We start from the raw sequence: 20,272 nt of genomic DNA, 5'->3' as shown, positions 1-20,272 counted from the left end.
ATTCCAGGATGTGTGTCTTGTAAGGCTGACAAGTTTGCCTGAGTGACTTACTCTCCTATTACCTGATCCAGCAAAATTTGGGAACATCAACATCAGGAAACCCCCTGATGGGTTGGGCTTTTCCCTAAAGTGCTGTCAGTCACCAGCAGTTGGGTCCAACATTAGAGCACACCGGACATTTGAACAAAAATTTAGCCTGACCCAGTTAGAGTTCTCGGTTCTAGGGGCCCAGCAGTGAACCAAAGAGGGGACAAAGGGAATTTAAAGAACAAGTAGAATGCATGGTGTTTCTGGGGGGTGCTGATTCCTGTAGAAAAAGCCAGGAAGAGAATAGGAAGTTCATTTTGACATAGCATTCAGGGAAGGCCCTATGAAGAGACCTGCCAGAGAGGGAGTAAACCAGGCAGATGACCTGGAGGAGGAGCTTTCCAGAAGAGGCAACAGCAAATGTCCAGACCCTGAGGAAGGAGTGCGCCCCAATGAATGTACCATCATCATGGCACCACTGCCAATCTCCTTCCTGAAGCAGATCTGTTTTTACTGGTTCTTGCAGCCACCCTCACACTGGGGCAGTGACTAGCATCATTCAAGGAGGTGGCAAGACATGCTGATGTCTTAGGAGGAGTCAACACATGCATAAACTGACTCAGAGTGGTCACGGATCAGAGCTTGGTACAAAATGAGATTGGAAAGGCCCGAGGGTTCCATGAGGTAGGGTCTGGAAACTCCTTGGAGGAAATCCCTAAATTTTTAAGCAGAAAAGAGCTGTGACATAGTACATGAGATTAGACTTTGGAAAACTTGATCAGGTAGGACTCAAAGGACAATTTAAAGCAGGACATGAAGATGGAGGCAGGAATACCCACTTGTAGCAGCACGGGCCCAGGGCAGATGAGGACTGCTGGATAGAACATTCCCAGAAAAAACAGCTGGACACGGTGGCACATGCCTGTAATCCCAGTGACTTGGGAAACTGAGGCAGGAGGGAGGATTGTGAGTTCAAAGCCAGCCTCAGCAAAAGCGAGGCACTAAGCAACTCAGTGAAACCCTGTTTCTAAATACAATACTACATAGAGCTGGGGATGTGGCTCAGTGGTCAAGTGTCCCAGACTTCAATCCCCGGTTAACCCCGCCCCCCTCCCCCCCCCCACCAAAAAAAGAGAGAAAAAGGAGAACATGGGGGCCATGTGGGAAAACTCTTGAAGATGCAGATTGGGAGCAGACTGCACAGACTGCGTACAGGACCACGGGGAAGAGAATTGTGCCCTGGGACCCAGGCGAGGCACGAGAGCCTGCAGCAGGATGTTGTCTGCAGATCACCACTGGGTGCTTGGAGTCCCATGGAAATTGCAGAAACAAATCTCCAATAGAATTTTTAGGGGCTTACTGTATTTTGGGGGGTTTGGGTTTTATTTGTTTGTTTAGGTTGGGGGATTCTTGTTTTGGTCCTGAGGATTAAGCCCAGGGGTGCTTTACTGAAAGCAAAATGGAAGAGAAAGAAAAGGAAATGGAGACAGACCTCAACAGATCAGTGATGCTTTATTAAGCCCAGGAGGGGCGCATTTTCAAGAGAGAAAATGACAACTGGTTACTGAAAGCACTTGAAAGTGAACATAAAAGAAAGAAAATGGAGGCAGACCTCAACGAACCAGCAATGCTTTATTCAGCACCAGAGCACGTCTATGGGGGGAAAATGGGTCTGGGTTTTATAGGACCTTAGCAGAGCCAGGTCATGGGAGGAGTTAGTCACTTTTGGAGGGCCTTTTGGCAGGCAAGGCCAGGTCACGGGATTTTTGGTGGCAGGCTCATTTAGGGAAGGGCAGGAGGGCAGGTAAGGGAACAGTATGGGAAGTTCCTTGGGGCCTGTTGTCCATGTTCTTCAGTAACAATAGGGGTTTAATGAGGCTGAATCATAGCAGAATGTGTCAGTTGGGCAGTCAGGGGGAACAGTTGTGAAAGTCCAGAGCCCATTGTTTTCCTTTTCTCCCTGGGACTCTTCTCTCCACCCCCCACCCCCTCCCTGGGGGTTGTTTTCCATATCCTTCATTTACCACTGAGCCTTTTTTATTTTTTATTTTGAGAAAGGGTCTCACTAAGTTGCCCAGGCTGGCCTTGAACTTGTGATCCTTCTGCTTCAGTCTCTGGAGTCTCTGGGATTATAGCTGTGGGCTACCACAGCTGGTGGGGGGTGGGGGGATTACTTTTTAAATGCACATTCCCATAAAGTAACAGGGTTTTATCTTCTGTTTATACTGCTTCATTTTTCCCTAAATCAGCATAACAACCTTTACGCCTTTGAAAAGCAGAAAGTCCCCAAACTGAATCCAAGCAAGAGTTGCTCACTCAGAATGGAAACCAAAAATACTTCTTTGTATCTCAGACTTGAACCAACTGCATAACAAACAGGAACAATGCTGTATCATTGAGACATAGTTCAGTATTTGGTTTTATTTTTGAAGTGTAAGTCAGACATCTGACTTGGTAAAAATACCACAAATCTAGGGAAGTCCCCTTACAAACCACAAATATTTGTGAAAGTGGGGGGCAACCAAATCAGACTGACGGATGTTTATTCCGTACAGATGTGAGGTAGGTGGCAAGCACAGTGGCTTTCATTGTTCGGTCACACCACAGTGTACTGTGCAATGCGTTGTGTTTCTTATTGAAAACAGTCTGAAGCTGAGTGCAGTGGCGCACACCTGTAATCCCAGCTACTCTGGAGGCTGAGGCAAGGAGGCTTACAAGTTTGAGGCCAGCCTCAGCGATTAAGCAAGACCCTATCTTAAAATAAAATACAAAACAAAGGACTGGGCACGTAACTCAGTGGTAAAGTATCCCTAGGTTCAATCCCCAGTACCACAAAGAAACAAGAAAAAAAAATAAATAAATAACAGTTTTCAACCCAGTTGTACCTTGTTCATTTATTCAATAAATACAGAGTGTTCCTTACATGTTTGGGCACTGCTCGAAGAGTGTGATGTTCCCACCTGAAAGAGTGTGGTTTAAAGAAGTATGGCTGGGCTGGTGGGCACTCCCTCGATGCCTGCTTCTGGTCCTCAAACAGCGTCAGCCCAGGTGGGGATAGAGCCCACTGAGGATGGACAGAAGCACCCCTGAACTGATGGAGTCTCACTGCTTCCTTGCTTTCCCTGATAACAGGTGGGGACTAGCCCCCTTCCACCCCTACCTCCTTCTGCCCTTCCCAAGTAAAGGCCTCCACAACCCAAGAACAGCTCATCCTGCCCTTATAAAAGACCAAACAGAATATCAGTCTGGTAACGGGCCCCAGAAGTTGCAGGACATTCCCCAGGCTCCAATCCTGGGGATGTTTGTTTCCTGGGTGGAGGGTGAGAAAGCAAAGAAAGATGTTGCAATCCACTCCATCCACGTCAGATGCGTCATCTGAGAAGGGGAGGGCAGGGGCAGAGGAGGGACACCCAGATTGACCAGCCCTGACTCAGTCTGCCAGCTCCCCACCTGCCAGCGTCTGAAAAGGAGCAGCCCAGCCCACATGCCGCCTCCCGCCCCTGACTTCCCTTGATAACAAACTAGAAACTGAAACAGGGTCGGGATGCCCGGCTTGAAGTTGGAGATGAGTCACCATTCAGAGCAACTGCAGTAGCTGCGAAGTGGCGGCAGAGAGGCAGGCGTGAGCCGGGGGTGCAGAGACAGGCAGGTAAGAAGGGGACACTGAGCGGCAGCAGTGGCCTAGGAGGTGGTGAGAGGGGGCCTCCTGGCCCCCAGGCTCTTGGACAGGACAGGGGCCTGGGATCTGTAGGCCAGGGGAGCTGGGCAGGGTGGCAAGAGGCCAACTTCCTCTGTTGCCAGGTAGCTGTGGAGATAGGGCAGGGCAGATGGTGCAGGCCAGCTGGGTGGTGGCCCGGGATACCAGGAAGCTTGTTGGCCCATGTGTGACAGCCACTCCATACCCTTGCCCCTCTAGCGCATCTGAGAGTCCCCACGGAGCATGGCAGGCAGCCCAGAAATTGTGGCCATGGACTGTGAGATGGTGGGTTTGGGTCCCCACCGGGAGAGTGGTCTGGCTCGCTGCAGCCTTGTGAACCTCTACGGCACCGTGCTGTATGACAAGTTCATCAGGCCCGAAGGGGAGATCACGGACTACAGAACCCGGGTCAGCGGGATCACTCCTCAGAACATGGCAATGGCCACCCCGTTTGCCGAGGCAAGGAAAGAGGTGAGTGAATGGCCAGGAGACAGCCAAGCCAAGGGGGGTTGCAGATACCCCCACTTCCCTAGGCATCTGTGACCCCACCACAGAGGATACCCCACATTGGTGCCAAGACAAACCTGGGAGGTATCTCCATCGTAGTCTTGAGAAGGTTTCCAACCAACAGAGAACCTTAGACTCACATCTGGGAGCTGCCTTGGGGCATCTGGTTCCACTTCCTGGTCTTGTGATGTGGAAATAGCCCCACCTGATGTTCCCCCACACGATGACCTGGCTACTTTCCCCACTCTTTCCTCTACACCAGGCTGCCATGAATGAACCCTGTAGGGCTGCAGAGGCTCCTGGGTTGAGCCTATTCTGGAGAAGAGACCAGAGCTTCCTGGGCTGAGAGGGATCTTGCCCCTGGAACAACATTGTGGCCCACAGCAGGCTGTCCACTAATTTCGAAGCCCAAGCTTGTGGTCCGAAGATTTCCCACTCTCTTGCTCTTTAACTAGTGGTAAAAGCTTCTCCAGGAATGACTGTCTAGGCTCTCTGAATTACTAAAGGGAGAGCAAAACTTAACCAGTCTAGAAGTTTCCTCAGGGTTAGTCACTCCTGGGAAGGCTCAGTAGGGCAAGTGAGCTCATCAGCATCTGTGGGATTTGGGGGAGTCCAGCAACATGGGACTGAAGTTCGTCTCAACTGCACACATGCAGCGCATGCCAGGCTTTGGGCACTGGAGATAAGATCATGATAACTACTGTCCTGAGCACTCACTATGCTCTGGATGCTGTCCTGCACACTCGCTCTCTGTGAGCTTCATTGTGCACCAATGGTCCTGCCAGGTGGGTTCTCAGCAGTGAACGATTCCAGAGTTCAGAGGGCCAGTTTGAATCCCTGCTCTGTTGCTTACCAGGTAAGTGACCTTGGGCAAGTTATTCATCCTCTCTGTGCCCACTTTCCCCATTCATAAAAGACAGTGGGGCTAATAATAGTAGCAGCAGCACTGGATTGTGCCAAAGACTGAGAAGTGCCTAAGTAAGTCCAGTTGGTTCTCAGTATCCACAGGTTCCATATTGGTGGATTCAACCAACCATGGATTAAAATTTTTGGAAAGAAAATTGCAACTGTACTGAACAAATACACTTTATTTTTTTTTTGCCCTTATTCCCTGAACAATACAGTATGACAACTATTGACAGCATTTATGTTGCATTAGGTATTGTAAGTTATTAGAGATGATTTCAAGGGCATCAGAGGATATGTGTAGGTTATATGTAAATACTACACTATTTTATGTAAGGAATTTGAACTTCTGTGGATTTTGGTATCTAGAGAGGATATCTAGAACCAGTGCCCCGTGGATAACAAGGGAAAACTGTACTAAAAAAATGTTAGCTATTGTGATTGTTTAACTTTTTATTCCCTTATAATAGATGGGGAAATTGAAGCTTGCTTGAACTAAGCATATTAGTTTGCTAGGGCTACTGTAACAAAGCACCAGAGACTGGGTGGCCTATACAACAAAAATTTATTGTCTCATGGTTCTGGAGGCTGCAAATCTAAAGTCAAGATATTGGCAGGGTTAGTTTCTTCTGGGGGCTGTAATGGAAAATCTACTAGGGTTCTCTTCATCACTGGTGGAGTTGGCAATCTTTGGTTTGTAGAAACATCACACAGTCTCTGCCTTCATGTTGGTTGTTTGTTTTTGTGTTTTAGCACTAGGGATTGAACCCAGGGGCGCTCTACCACTGAGCTATACCTGCAGCCCTTTTTTGTTTTGTTTTGTTTTGAGACTGGGTCTCACTAAGTTGCCCGGACTGACCTCTAACTTGCAATCCTCCTGCCTCAGCCTCCCAAGTTGCTGGGATTGCAGGCATGCATCACTGTGCCCAGCTCTACCTTCAGGTTTATGTGGCATTCTACCTATGCACTTGTCCCTGTCTAAATTCCTCTTTTTAAAAGATTCTAGTCACATTGCGTTAGGAGCACACCCTACTCTAGTATGACCTTATCCTAACTGATCTAGTTCTAGTCAGCTCTCCATATCCACAGGTTCTGTATCTGTGAACTCAACCAAACACAGAAAACATTGGACAAGAAATCACATCTGTAAACACAGTCTTTTTTACTTGTCATTATTCTCTAAGCAACATAACAACTATTGACACAGCATTTACATTGTATTAGGTATTATTGTAATCTAGAGATGATTTTAAAGCATACAGGAGGATGTGCATAGGTCATGTGCAAATACTATGCCATTTTATATAAAGGCTGAGCATCTTCAGATTTTGGTATCCACAGAGGGTTCTGGAACCAATCCCCCTAGATACTGAGGGACAACTATGTATCTGCCATGACACTTACTTTAGTCAGCTTTTTTGTTACTGTGACCAAAAGACCTGACAAGAACAATTTTAGAGGAGGAAAAGTTTATTTGGGGGCTCACAGTTTCAGAGGTCTCAGTTCATAAATGGGGCCTGAGTTCATAAATGGGGTCTCAGTCCATTCTTTGGGGCCTGAGGTGAGGCAGAACATCATGGCAGAAGAGTATGGAAGAGGAAAGCAGCAGGGAACATGGCACCAGGAAGCAGAGAGAGAGAGAGAGTCCTCTCACCATTGACAAAATATGTACCCAGAGCACCCCCCACTCCCTGTGACGCACCTCCTCCAGCCACACCCTATCTGCCTACCGTTACCACTCATTTCATCCCTATCAGGGGATTAATGTGTGGATTAGGTTGAGACTCTTACAACCCAAACCTTTCACCTCTAAACCTTCTTGCATTGTCTCACACATGAGCTTTTGGTAGACACCTAATATTTAAACCCTAACAACCCTGTTTCCAAATAAGTCACATTCTGAGGTTTTGGGGTTAGAATTTCAACATAAAATTGGTGGCAGGGGACACTCTTCAGCCCATCACACTAATTTGCATAAGATCAGATAGCTGGAATGTGGAAGAGCTGGTCAGGATTCAAAACTCAGACTTTCATTTTGGAGAGCTCAGTGGAGTGCAGGGTTCAGTCCTGAAGTCCCCATTACAAGCTGTGAGATCTTGGGTAAAATACTTAATCTCACCCTACCTGGGTTTCATTTGGAAAATAAAGGTAATTGTATAGTCTTGTCTCTGTGTATATGGCAGATTGGTTTTAGAATCCCCAAGGATACCAAATTCTACAAATATTGAAGTCCCTTATAAAAAGTGGCACAATAGCCAGGCAAGGTGGCACATGCCTATAATCCCAGTGACTTTGGAGACTAAGGGAGGAGGATTGCAAGTTTGGGGCCAGCCTCAACAGCAGAGTGAGACTCCGTCTCAAAATAAAAAAGAACTGGGGAGAGGGGTGTAGCTGAGTGGTAAAGTACCCCTGGGTTCAATCCCCAGTACTGCAAAAAGTAAGTAAACGAAAAATCAATCAAAATGATAATAAAATGGCGTACTATTGGCATATAACCTACATACACCCTCTTGTATATATTAAATAATTCCTAAAGTACTTAATTACCTCATACAATGTAAATGCTATGTAAATAGTTGTTCTGTATTGTTCAGGGTACAATGACCAAAAAGAGTCTGTACATGTGAAAAAAAGGGAGGGAGAGAAGAAAAATGGAAGTGAGGGAGGAGGAAGGAAGGGAGGGAGGAAGGAAGGCAGGCAGGCAGGCAGGCAAATGACTCAGGCTTCGTCCTCCAGAGCGCACTGTCCACCAGGGCAGCCACCAGCCTTCTGTGGCTAGTGAGCACCTGATGTTTTTCTGGTCCGAACTAAGATATGCTGTAAGTGTCAAATCCACTCTGGATTTTGAACGCTTGTATTAGAGAAAAGAACCACAAAATACTTCAATCAATCTTTTTATTGGTTATATGTTGAAATGGTCATATTTTTGATATATTAGTTAAACAAAACATTGAAATTAATATCACCCATCTCATTTTACCTTTTTAAATATGGCTATTATGATTTAAAATTCCATCTGTGTCTTGCATTGTATTGCTATTGGACAATGCTATGCTGCTCCGGAAGTATTAAGAGGATACTGGAGGAGCCCTTAAGAGGGGTAGGGCTTATCAGGGTGGTTCTGGAAAGACTCCATGAGATCAGTGGCATTTGAAAAGGATGGCATAGAGTGTGTATATGCACCTTTATAGGCCATAGGGAGCTACTGAAGATTTTTGAGCAAGGGAAGAGCATGGTTGGATAAAGACCAGTTTCAAGAAAATTAGGCTGGAGTGGTGTGGGAGGTAGACAGGAGTGAAGAAAGCGTTTGCAAAAAGGAAAAGCATCAGAGGCCTTAGGGAACAACAGTTCCAGGACCTGAGTCTTCCATGGCAGACAAAGGATTGGAGACTAAGAGATGTTGTTAGGAAGGAGAGACCAGAGGAGAGTCACTGGGAAGGGGAGAATAACATGAAGCAGAGGTGGGGATCTCCTCAGGAGCTGGTGGGAGGCCCCGGGACACTGCAAGGAGCCCCCACCCTGTGATCCCTGTTGAGCAGCCAGGGTGAATAGTATGTCACCATCCTTCCTTCTCGTCCCCAGTCTCTTTCCCCATCAAAGGGAAGAAAGGGTCAGAAGAACCCAGAATAAAGAAATGCCTCTCTCATTCCCTGGCCTGGACACCAAGGCCTAAAACCTGCCATTCCCTGGGCACCCTTGAGTGCTGGCCTGGGAGTCAGGACACCGACTTGGTCTGGGCTCTAGACCATCATCATCTAACCTGTTTTTTAGATACCAGGTCAAGTCCAAGCTTTGGGTACCTGACACAGCCCTGCCCACCGTGGTCACTGGACAGGTCTCCAGACAGGTCTCTGGAGCCACTCTGGGCTTCACAGTTCCTTCTCCATCACTTCCTGTTTTGTGTGACCTTGGGCAAGTTATTGAATGCTGCCAGCCTCAGTTCCTGCCTCTTCTTTGGCCTCATGTAGGTTGGATACAATGACACGGGCCGTGGTCCTGAGTGCAGTGGCTCCTGGCCGATTGATGTTTACTAAACGTGAACTCGAGGGAGAAGGCCAGAAACCCAGAGCACGTGGCCAGTCCCCTCTCTGCCTTCCCTTGACAATGCTGGCCCTGGTTTTCTGCCTGCTACCTCTGGCATGCCTCCTGCCAGTCACTGCTGCCCTGCTGCCAGAGAAACTTCTCCCAGCCTGGCTCAGATCATAGCCACCTGCCACTCACACACCTCCCCTGGCTCCCCTTCACCTAGGATGCCACTAGCCAGCAGCATGACTCTCCAAAGCCCCATCCACCTCACTTTCCTGCCTTCTCGCTCAGCTCAGCTTACCCTCAGCTTCAGCCAAACCCAGCTGTTCCCTGTCCTCCATTCCTGCTCCCAGAAATGCCACCACTCTGACACCTCCAGGTAGGAGGGTTCCTTCATGATGCTGTCCCAAGCTACCCATCATCCCTGCCCCTGGCGCTCTGGACCCCTGCCATGGGGGTCTCTCACCTCCCTTGCTGCTGCCCATGTACCTCTTGTCCTGCCTGTCCACACACATCTCTGTCTAGTTCCACAGCTCTTGCTATATTTACCGGCATCCAAATGGGATGCTGTGCTTGGCACTCAGGAGGGGCCCTGAGAACTCAGGATGGGAGTTAAACTGATTTTCAAAAACAGAAGAGTTCTGGCAGTCATGTGCTCTCAGGTTGCCTCTGCACTAAGGTTGCCTCTGCCCATGTGTTCGGTTTCACTGTCCACCTTTTTGTCGAGTTGCAGCAATACTCACACAATCCACGGGAATGGGGAGCAAGCAAACTTGACCGGACATGAGTACAATTTCAACTCTGCCTCCTGATGGCTCTGTGTCTTCCGGCTGGTTGCTCACCCTCTCTGTGCTCTCCTCTTTAGGATCCTGTGTGCAATAAAAATGATGCAGTAGCACAGGTGTATCTAGCACCATGTCCCAGGCACTGCTCTGGGCATTTTTCACACACCACTTCCTTTATTTTCTACCGCATTGCTGGGAGCGAGTTAACTAGGATCATCCCCAGTTTTCAGATGAGGAACCTGAGGTGCAAGGCTGAGTCCACTGTGCAAAGAAGGGGTGAAGCAGAGATTCTAATTCTGGTTCCAGAGTTGGAACTGTGCTGTTCAGACCTCATGCTCAATGAGTGTCAGTGCCTTCTATAAATGCAAGGTGCCCGCTATCTGTAAGGGACAGTATCCAGTATAGCCTGTGAGTGAAGAGGTGGTTCCAGGTCATGGCCATCTAGGACATCTATGAGACAGTCAAGGCCCCTGAGGTGGCTTGACCTAGCTCATCATCAAATTTCAATCCCAAAGGCAGATCAGGCATGTGGGTGCCAAACTGTGCTGGGACTCCCAAAGGGCAGAAGCCTAACAGTCCCTTTTCAGTCCCCACAGGCCAGACGACACCTCGCAGGTGAATCTAGGGCTAGCTAGGTCTTGGTTTCGTGTGAGGATTTTCCAAATTCCCCTCACCTGCCAGTCTCTCCCTCCCCGCAGGAGCAGTGAGAGGGTTCTGCTGGCAGTGAGCAATAAGCCAGCCTGTGGCAACAGGAAGGCTCTGGGGGAAGCCCCTGAGCACCCCTCCCTAAGTGGGCCCCCTACTATCTTACTTTTTAATTTTTTGGTAATATGATTGTTCCTTTTATAACAAAGAAATTGTCCCTTGCTGGGTGTGGTGGTGAACATCTGTAATCTCAGCGACTTGGGAGGCTGAGGCAGGAGGATTGCAAGTTTGAAGCCAGCCTCAGCAATTTAGCAAGACCCTGCCTCAAAATAAAAAATAAAAAGGACTGGGGATGTAGTCCGTGGTAGTGCATCCCTGGGTTCAATCCCCAGTACACACCTCCCTGCACCCCTCCCCCGCCAAAAAAAAAGGAAGCAAGAAAAAGGAAATTGTTCCTTATCTTCAGACATGGCTAGGCCTGGTTGTCATCCAGAGCAGGGGTTCTCAATGAGGTGGGTTTTACTCGCCAGGGGACATAGCCATACATGGCAGGGAGACTGGGACCACTCTGGTTGTCACCCTGGGGGAAGTGGGGGCTGCTCCTGACATCTAGTTGGGGAAGGCCCAGGATGCTCCTGGACAGCCCCCTTCCCTGCCACACATATGCCACACAAGGACACATCTTGGCCCCAATTGTTCATAGTGCCGAGGTTGAGAACCCTGGTCTATGGAGCCCTATCAATCAGGAGACTGAGGTCCAGAGAGGAGCAGGGACTTGTCTAAGGACACACAGGAAGTTGCGATAAAAGACAGTGCTCAGACTCAGGCTTCCACCTGGCAGGTTAATCTTCATTTAACTTAACAGTAATTTTTTAAAAAAAAAAAATTTTTTTCCAGTACTGGGGATGGAACCCAGGGGTGTTCTATCATTGAACTACATCCCAGTCCTTTTTATTTTTTTAAATTTTGAAACAGAGTCTCACTGACTTGCTGAGGGTCTGGCTAAATTGTTGAGGCCAGCCTCGAACTTGCGATCCTCCTGCCTCAGCCTCTCAAGTTGCTATAATTACATGCATGTGCCACTTTGCTTGGCATTATCTTAACAGTAATTTTTGATAGATTGTAACTCACGAAAGTGAGTTAATACCCTTTATGCCAACCAGGCATGATGAGTGGCATCTACCCTGTGACCTAGGAGGGAATCTCACAAGGGGAGGCTGAGTAGCTTATGAATGGGGAATGATATCAGTAACAGTGACTTTTGCATGGGTCAGGGTGTCCCGTTGGGGCTCTGCCACTTGGCAGTTCTCTCTGGAGCTTGGCAGATGGAGGAAAAGACCTTATTGTCCAGATTAACCCCAGGGTAAGTGGCACGAACTGAGGGTACGGGAACCTGGACAGCTTGGCAGGAAGCAAGGAAAGAGCAGGACTGGGACCTTTACTCGTGGCCAGCTCCCCTGGCAGCCAGGAGTGAATGAATGGACCCATGAACTACTGAGGGGAAGGGTGAGGACCAACAAGCAGTCTCCAGGAGGCCCACAGGCTCCTTGCGGAGGTCTCCAGACTTGTCTGCAAAGATCACCAAATTTGTTGATAGGAAGAGCCCCCTGGAACATTTGCCACCAGCCCTTCCCTGGTGGAAGAGGGTCCAGCCATCTGGATCAGGCCCATCTGGGGATTGCTCTGAAGGAGAGTAGAATCACAGAGGAAGGCGTATGAAGGCAGACAGCGGAACTGGGCCTGTCACTCCCTGGCCAGGTGGCTTGGATACACACCCCTCTGCACCCTGTCACCGTTGGTCAGATGACAGGCAAGTCCTATCTGGTGAGGGCTGTATTCCTGATTCCAGCAATCTTCACTGAGTGCCTTTATGGGCCTGGAGGTGCTCTTTGTCCCAAAGTACTCAGTAGGTGGTAATAATAACAACTATAATAAAAATGACAGCATTAGGTGGATCCTCTTAGCTTGCCACTTATAAGCTGTGCGACTTGGGCACGCCCCTTAACCTGTCTGATCCTCAGCTCCTTCCTCTGTAAGATGGAACAGAGAATAATCTTCCTGAGGAGACTTGTGATGAGTTAAGCAAAGTACTGGCACAGTGCCTGGCTGATAAGAAGAGATCAACAAATGTCCCTTACCCCACCCCACTTCAATTCTTTCCAGGAATTTGAGAGTCTCCGCTCCCTGGGTTTGGCAGTGGTGAAGTCTGGCTTGCCTGCCTTGTGACAGGTCTGACCTGCTGGTAGACCACCCCCACCCAGCCCCTCTGGGGCTCTGGCTGGTCACCCTCCCCAGTCCAGTCTTAGGAAATCACAGAGTCCTGGTTGCTAAGGGGCCATTCAAGCCTTACAAATGGGAAATCTGAGGACCAGAGAGGGTTCCTAACATCCTGAAGTCACACAGCAAGTTCGTCTCTCTGTCCCTGACCAGGTCCCAGCATCTTTGTGCTGAAGAATCATAGTTATCTCTCTACTAGCTAGTCTGTTTTCTTCCCCTGCTTCCTATTCCTTCTTCTGCTTATCTCATCCCTCTTATTTGTCTCATGATGAGTCTCGTGGTGCCAGCTAATCCCTCCCCCCACCCCAACCCCAGGGACTCTGGGGTCCAGGAAATGATGAATTCCCCAGGAATCCACATCACCATGACTTGGTCCTCTTATGTCTGGGACTGACTGTGGCTGTCTCTGGGATGGCGGACCATTTCCTTCGGGGCTTTGTGTGAACTGGGTCTGAGCCAAGCTGCTAGACGGGAAAAACAGGCCACATTGTTCAGAAACATAAAGGATGTCAGCAAGCAAAAGCACATGACCTCAGCTGCCCAGCACCACTGCATCCCCCTTCTTGGCCAAGCAGGCGCCGCCCCGTCCCGCACCTCCACTGCCCCAGGATTCCCCTCCAGCCGCTGTTTTGAGGTCATCCAGGCCCCAGTGTGGTCTTCAAAAGCCTCAATGTGACCTTCAGACCAGCAGCATCGTATCTGGCCTGTTAGAAATGCAGAACCTGGGCCCTGCCTCAGACCTCCTGAAGCTCAGTCTGTGTAGTGGGCCCTCTGTGTCCCTGGATGCCACGTGTGAGGACTCAACCCACCATGGGTGGGAAGTAATTGGGAAAAAAACTGTCTGTACTGAACATGAGCAGCCTCGTTTTTCTTGTCATAATTCCTAACGATCCAGCAGAACAACTTGTGACCTAGCATTTCCATTGTATTAGGTAGTATAATTTAGAGGTGATTTAAAGCATACAGGAGGATGTGCACAGGTTGTATGGAAATACTGCCTCAGCTTAAACAAGGGACTTGAGCATCCTGGGATTCTGGTATCCACGGGGGTCCTGGAGTCATTCCCCCACAGTTATATGACGACTATGTTTTAGTGACAGTCCGCAAGTGACTCCCAGGTACTCTGGTTGGAGCAGCTCCAGCATGGTTCACAATCTGCTCCCTAGTTCTTCTGGCATGCTTTCCACCATCTCCTCTGTCCAGGGGAGACCTCCAACAAAGCCATGTGAACAGCAGAACAGGCTGGTGACAGCAAATGGGCAGACCCACTTCTAACACTGTCATTGTAGATGAATGATCTGTCCGAGCCTGGGCTTCCTGTGGCCACCAAGAGAGAATGTTTAAAACAGGGCCCCATGATGTCCCCAGTCACTAACCAGCTAGCAGGAGAAGCAGGAGGTGGGAAGGTGTCAGACACACGAGGCACCTTCTTGGGGCCTAGACTATGCTGGTGTGTTCGACACAGAGAAAGAGATGAAGGATGGCGGGACTGTCCACACTGAGCCTGAAGGATGGCGGACTGTCCACACTGGGCCTGAAGAGCCAGAGCTGCCCTTCAGCGCAGGCCTGGTCCAGCCATGCCCTTCTGGCCTCAGGTGCCTTTTTGCCGTCCTCTCCAATGCAGCTTCATTGGGCAGCCCGCTGGATGTGTGGCCGGAGCCGGGCAGGCTGTCCACGTGGGAGAGGAGGCCAGAGGGGAGGCTTGGACACACGTGCAGGACAGTACTGAGGCCCTCTTAGGGCCACCCCTGCCCCTGCAGCTGGGCCACAGGGCTGCTGGAGGCCTGAAGCAGGCTTGCTTGTCCTGCTCACTGTGACAGTGACAAGCAGGTGCCTGGTTCTGCCACTAACTAGCTGTGCACTGTTCCAGTTCTCTGATGGTGCTTAGCAGGTCACCCAACACTACGTGGTTTGAACAATGTCAATATTTATTTCTCTCATGCACCTGCAATCTGGGGAGGTCAGGGCAGGCATGGCATCTTGAAGGTAGGGGCTGGAATCCCAGGAAATTTGTTGAGGGGAGTTGTCTGGTGGCGGATGCTGTGGGCATGTCTCTGTGTGGCCTCTCCCTATCCATGGTGTCTCCAACATGGTGGCTTCAGGGTGGCTGGACCTCCATTTCTTGCTCGAGACTCTCAGGATTCTGCTGGGAGTGATGGTGCATGCCTGTAATCCCAGCAATGAGGGAAGCTGGAACAAGAGGATCACAAGTTCAAGGTCAGTCTGGGCAATTTAGCAAGGTCCTGCTTCAAAATAATAAATAAAAATGACTGGGGTCATAGTGTAGTGGTAGAGCATCCCTGGGTTCAGTCCAAAAAAAAAGCCTCTCAGGATTCCAGACCCAGAGAGGTGTCAGAAGTCACATGGGCCAACCCAGAGGTAAGGGGAATTAGAGTCCATCTTTTTGAAAGGAGAGTCCAGGAATTTGCAAACTAATTTAAAAATCATCAGAGGAACTTGGGGCAAATGCCTTCAAATCTCTGGGCTTCCGTTTTTAGTTTTTTTTTTTTTTTCATTTGTAAAATTCAGGTAAATACAGCACCCCCTACTGGCTGATTAGCTTTCTGTGGCTTATAAATAAAGACATCAACTTCATGGTTCAAAACAACACAATTTATTATCTTACAGTTCTGTAGTTCCAAAGTCCAACATGGGTTTCCTTGGGCTAAAATTAAGGGGCCCCAGGGCTGGAGTCCTTGAGACTCTCCGGGAGAGGCCACTTCCTTGCCCTTTCCAGCTTCTAGAGGCTGCCTGACACCTTGACCTTGGCCCTTTCCTCCATCCCCAGGGCCAGCAACATACAAGTTCTTAGAAGGAATCACTCTGACCTCCACAATAAGGACTTTTCCATTGTGTTGGTCCCACCAGGATAATCCAGCGTTTTCCTTATTTTAAAGTCATATGATTAGAGATCCAAATTCCACCCACAATTTTAATTTCTTTTGTCGGATCCTGGGGATTAGGGTGTGGACATCTTTGGAAGGTCATTATTCTACCTGCCACAGTAGGGTTGTTGAGGATATTAAATAACATGATCATTGAGCATGGGGGTGCTTGTCTGTTATCCCAGCAACCCAGGAGGCTAAGTCAGGAGGATCAAAAGTTAGAGGTCAGCCTCAGCAATTTAGCAACACCTTTAGCATCTTTGTGAGACCCTGTCTCATAATTCTAAAAAAAAGGACCAGGGATGCGGCTCAGTGGTAAAGTGCCTCTGAGTTCAATCCCCAGCATGCGCAGTGCACACGTAAAGGTGATCTAGGTGATGTATCTTGCTATGTGCCAACACACGGGAAACTGTAGGTACCACTACTCTTATGCATCTGAGCCACTGGACAAGTCCCTTGGGCATAGCTTGACATAGCATGTAAGAAGGGACCTGGTCCAGTCTCCTCTTCCTTTATGTGTTTGAAGCTCAGAGAGGGATGATGATTTGCCCAAGGTCACATGGCAAGTGGAGGTGGGGCTGCTTCCTGCCAGTCCCCTAACTGTACCAAGTTGTCCCCCATCCACCGGGAGGACCTGGGGTGGATATATGTGGGGCCTGTGTCTTCCTGGGCAGATCCTGTTGATCCTGAAAGGCAAGCTGGTGGTGGGTCACGACCTGAAGCATGACTTCAAGGCACTGAAGGAGGACATGAGTAGCTATACCATCTATGACACGTCCACCGACAGGCTGCTGTGGCACGAGGCCAAGCTGGACCACTGCATGCGCGTCTCCCTGCGGGTGCTGAGCGAGCGTCTCCTCCACAAGCGCATCCAGGTGAGGACTCCTCCTCCCCCTTAGGGTGGGGCCAGCCAGGGTGGGTCAGGGCAGCCCCAAGGGCTGGACTCCTACCTCCAGGACTCTGCACATAACCCCGATGGCTCCAGTACAAATATTTGCCCCTAAAACTCTGTTCCTCTACTCCTGAGAGGTTGTGTGCTGGTGAGAGAGGGAGAATGTTTTGTTTGGGCTTCCGGGAGCAAGAATGGGAATGCAAGAGGTTCACCTGAGAGGTGACCCCAGGAAGTGCTGGGAGAGGGAGATGGGGGCGGGGCGGGGAAGCACCCAGAGGCCTTTGCTTTTGCTGGTCTAAATCAAGCCAGTTGCCCTGTGGACAACAAAGCTTATGTTGCAGAACTCTAGGAAATGGTGCCAGGCCAGCACCTCCAATGTACCCCAGGGTGGGGTTCAGGAGCTGGGGTACTTATCTGCCAGTTCCCCTCAGGCCTTGCTCTAATCCCTCAGCATTTCTGGCTGGTGAGCAAAGCCAGCAGGTGAAGCCGCGTGGATGTGGGGCGGGAGTTGGCCAGAGGGAGGGGCTCAGGGAGGGGCTCAGGGAGGCCAGTGCACCCAGGGGTCCTCCAGGCCATGAGCTCTTCTTTGAGCACCTACTCCCTGACAGATGCAAGGGATCCAGGGGTGAGCAAGACACAGTTTTGTCCCCGAGGGACTCTTGGTTGGATGGGAGGTGGCACCTAGTCCAGTCATCAGCCCACGTATGAGGAATGCCCAGTGGAAGGAAGGACAGTCCCAAGGGAGCAGGAATGAAGGGTGGGGCTGGGGGGCAGGAGATCAGGTGTGGATGGAGTTGGGTGAGTCCTGGTCACGGAGGGCAGGAGTGGGGAGTGTGAACCAAGCCTGTGCTGGGGACTGCTTGACTGGGTGAGAGGTCAGGAGCACGGAGCCCTCTCCTTCACTAGTAGGAATTGGGTTGGAAGCTGGGAGTGAACTTTGCATTAGCTTCACGACACCCAGGGACCAGCCCTGGTGGCTCTGGCTGGCACGGGGGTGCAATCCACACCTGGGTATTAGGTGTATTCTGTGGCTCTCTGTGCACCTGCCATTGCCATGCTCTGTGGCTGTCAGTCAAAGCCTGGTTCTGGGGGCCTTGAGCCTGACCCAGGCCCCCTCTCAAGCTCTGTCTGCTTGTCCCTGGGCTCATTAAGCCTGGTTGTTCCCCAGACTTAGCCAGCTTTTGCCTACACTGGTGCCCCCTCTCCCCAATAAGCTGTTAGGTGTCTGATTCTTAGGATGCTGGATTTTGTGTCTTGGGACACCAGGGCCTAATGCCTGGTGACCCTAGAGGGTGAAGCCAGGCCAGTTCCTGTCACCCGTTGACAATTCCAAACCCAGGGAGTCAGAAACTCAGGGAGACTCACCTTAGACCGGCCCAGGAACTGGGATGTCGGGGTGTGAGTGACACCGGGCCTCCAAGTCCTCACTCTGTACTGTGTCTGCAGAACAACCATCTCGGACACAGCTCAGTGGAAGATGCAAGGGCAGCGATGGAACTCTACCACCTCTCCCAGCGAATCCGAGCTCGCCAAGGGTTGCCCCGCCTGGCCTCGGCGTACTGAAGCTGATCCAGTCCCCTCCCCAGGGGCTTTCTTCAAGATGGCAACTCTTGCTTTTGGAAAGTGCATCTTTGGTAGTAAAATGGATCTATATTTTGTCTATTCCATGAGTGGATCCTCTTCTTGTCTCCTCCTTTCGTCTCTCTAAGCTAGGTTAACTGTGCCAGGTCCCAGGCTGGGTGCTGCTCAGAGGGAATGAAGAGGTGTGTCCTGGATGTGGGCAAGGGTCAAAATCCGTCGTATTTTCAATCCTGGGTATCCAAGAAGCCACCTGGGAATCTAAGTGACATGTGACTTAGTGAATTCCTCTACTCCCTATTCCCATTCAATTTGTAGCCAGAGGGGTGGCATTATTTCCTGAGGCAGCACCCTGCTCAGGGATCCAGGATCCGCCCATCTCATCTGGAGACTGGAGTCAGCTTTGACGCAAAGATCCCACAAGTGCAATGGCTGCTGCCCTGCCTCTCTTGTAAAACAAGGAAGTGAAGGTAGTGAACTCTGGATTCAGAAAGAACGAGTTCAGAATCCCGACTTTGCTACTGAGTAGCAATATGACAACTTAATTGCTCCAGACATCGGTTTCTTGTCTGTAAAACAAGATGATAACAAGTCATTGGGTACTTATGAGATGTTGCCCCGGGCACCATACTGTCCTAGCTTAAGCGCACACCAAATATTAATAACTATGGTTATTCCCTGAACCACCTACAGATTGGTTGGGGGGGACCCCCAAAGGGGAGATGCATTCTGTTCTGAGGCCCCAGCTGTCTGGGGAAGGGCATAGTGTGTGTGTGCAGAGGATCTGGACTCATTAGAATCAACTGTGAAACGGTTATTTAAATCTGTGCCTGGATGCCCCTTCAGATCCACTAAACCAGGAGCACTGGGGTAGGACCTGGCTTCAGTTTTTTAACGTCCATAGGTGATCCTGATCTTAAGTCATTTGAGCCCCTGAGGTGTTCACACTCCAGTTCATCGGCATCCCCTGTGATTTCCGATTCAGTGGGTCTGGGATGGGGTCAGAGAATATATTTTTGTGTGTGTGGTACTGGGGATTGAACCCAGTTGCACTCTACCACTGAGCCATATCCATGGTTGTTTTAATTTTTAAATTTTGAAACAGGGTCTCGCTAAGTTGCTGAGAGTCTCGCTAAGTTGCTGAGATTGGCCTCAAACTTGCAATCCTCCTGCCTCAGACTCCTAACTCACTGGGATTATAGGTTTGCACCACAGTGTCCCGCTTGGGGCCCAAGAATTTTTAACAAGGTACTGATGAGTCCTTTGAAAAGCATTGCCTAAGCATCAGGTGATTATAATGTGCAGCAACAGTGGAGAGCTGGCCCAAAGAGCTAAGCGCCACTGGGGTGGACTAGGTCACCTGTCCAGCACCTTCTTCCTCATGCAGGGAGGCTTGCTGCCTTGCAAGATGAGTTCAAGGTAACCCCACAGCACGCAGGAGGGATTTAAGATTAAGGATCTGTGGGAATTCAGATGCAGACCTGCCCAACCCCAAACCCTAGTTCTTTTCTCTCAGTTGCTTTGCAGTCGCAGCGCCTTGCATCTGAACTGATGACCTCTGGGAGCCTGGAAGAATCCCTTTATTACTAAGAGGGTGCAGTTGTCTCTCCCGCCCTGTTCCTTGAGTTCCAGGGTCACTTACCAGGGTCTGCTGGTCTATGACTTCTTATGAACCGTTAAAGCTGCTGGGTGTATTGACCTTTTATGACCACCAGGTGGTAGCCTTGGGCCATCTGTCTGCCAGGCTGTCTTGCCTGCAGAACCAGTCTGAGGACACTTTGGGATGAGGGCCAGAGACAGTGCCTGAGGATTTCTTGAGGGACGTGCCAATCTATCCTCCCTCAACCACAGATGCTGAGGCTCAGAGAGGGGCTGGGATATGCCCCAGGGCATACCATGATGCAGCCTGTCCTGGGAGGCAACCCACGTCCTGACTCCCAGCCCAAGATTGTTTCCATAACTTCAGGTCCCCTTGAAAGCTGGGACAAAATGAGATTCCCAAAGGCAGAACAGTCCTAAGGGAAATCTACCTGGACTTCCTGCTTCA

The 20,272-nt window shown here is 49.9% G+C and overlaps 1 protein-coding gene across 1 annotated transcript; it reads left to right on the top strand.

Moving 5' to 3' along the window:
* The first annotated feature begins 3,438 nt into the window (after positions 1-3,438).
* Isg20 (interferon stimulated exonuclease gene 20) lies at positions 3,439-18,317 on the top strand. The gene is made up of 4 exons (XM_047540640.1): positions 3,439-3,676; positions 3,944-4,195; positions 16,430-16,630; positions 18,094-18,317. The coding sequence occupies exons 2-4, from the start codon at positions 3,968-3,970 to the stop codon at positions 18,208-18,210; spliced, it is 546 nt and encodes a 181-aa protein (XP_047396596.1). The 5' UTR covers positions 3,439-3,676; positions 3,944-3,967; the 3' UTR covers positions 18,211-18,317.
* Positions 18,318-20,272: the final 1,955 nt, after the last annotated feature.

Source organism: Sciurus carolinensis, chromosome 2 (assembly GCF_902686445.1).
Source record: "Sciurus carolinensis chromosome 2, mSciCar1.2, whole genome shotgun sequence".
Lineage (NCBI taxonomy): Eukaryota > Metazoa > Chordata > Mammalia > Rodentia > Sciuridae > Sciurus > Sciurus carolinensis.
The sequence above is the reverse complement of the archived record's forward strand: the minus strand, read 5'-3'. Positions and strand labels throughout refer to the sequence as shown.

What these genes read in the sequence shown, in the direction of transcription:
- Isg20 (XM_047540640.1), top strand. Translation starts at nt 3,968, where the DNA reads ATGGCAGGCAGCCCAGAAATTGTGGCCATGGACTGTGAGATGGTGGGT. An exon ending in TTGCCGAGGCAAGGAAAGAG is followed by an intron (nt 4,196 to 16,429) that starts GTGAGTGAATGG and finishes CTTCCTGGGCAG; the next exon opens with ATCCTGTTGATCCTGAAAGG. An exon ending in TCCTCCACAAGCGCATCCAG is followed by an intron (nt 16,631 to 18,093) that starts GTGAGGACTCCT and finishes CTGTGTCTGCAG; the next exon opens with AACAACCATCTCGGACACAG.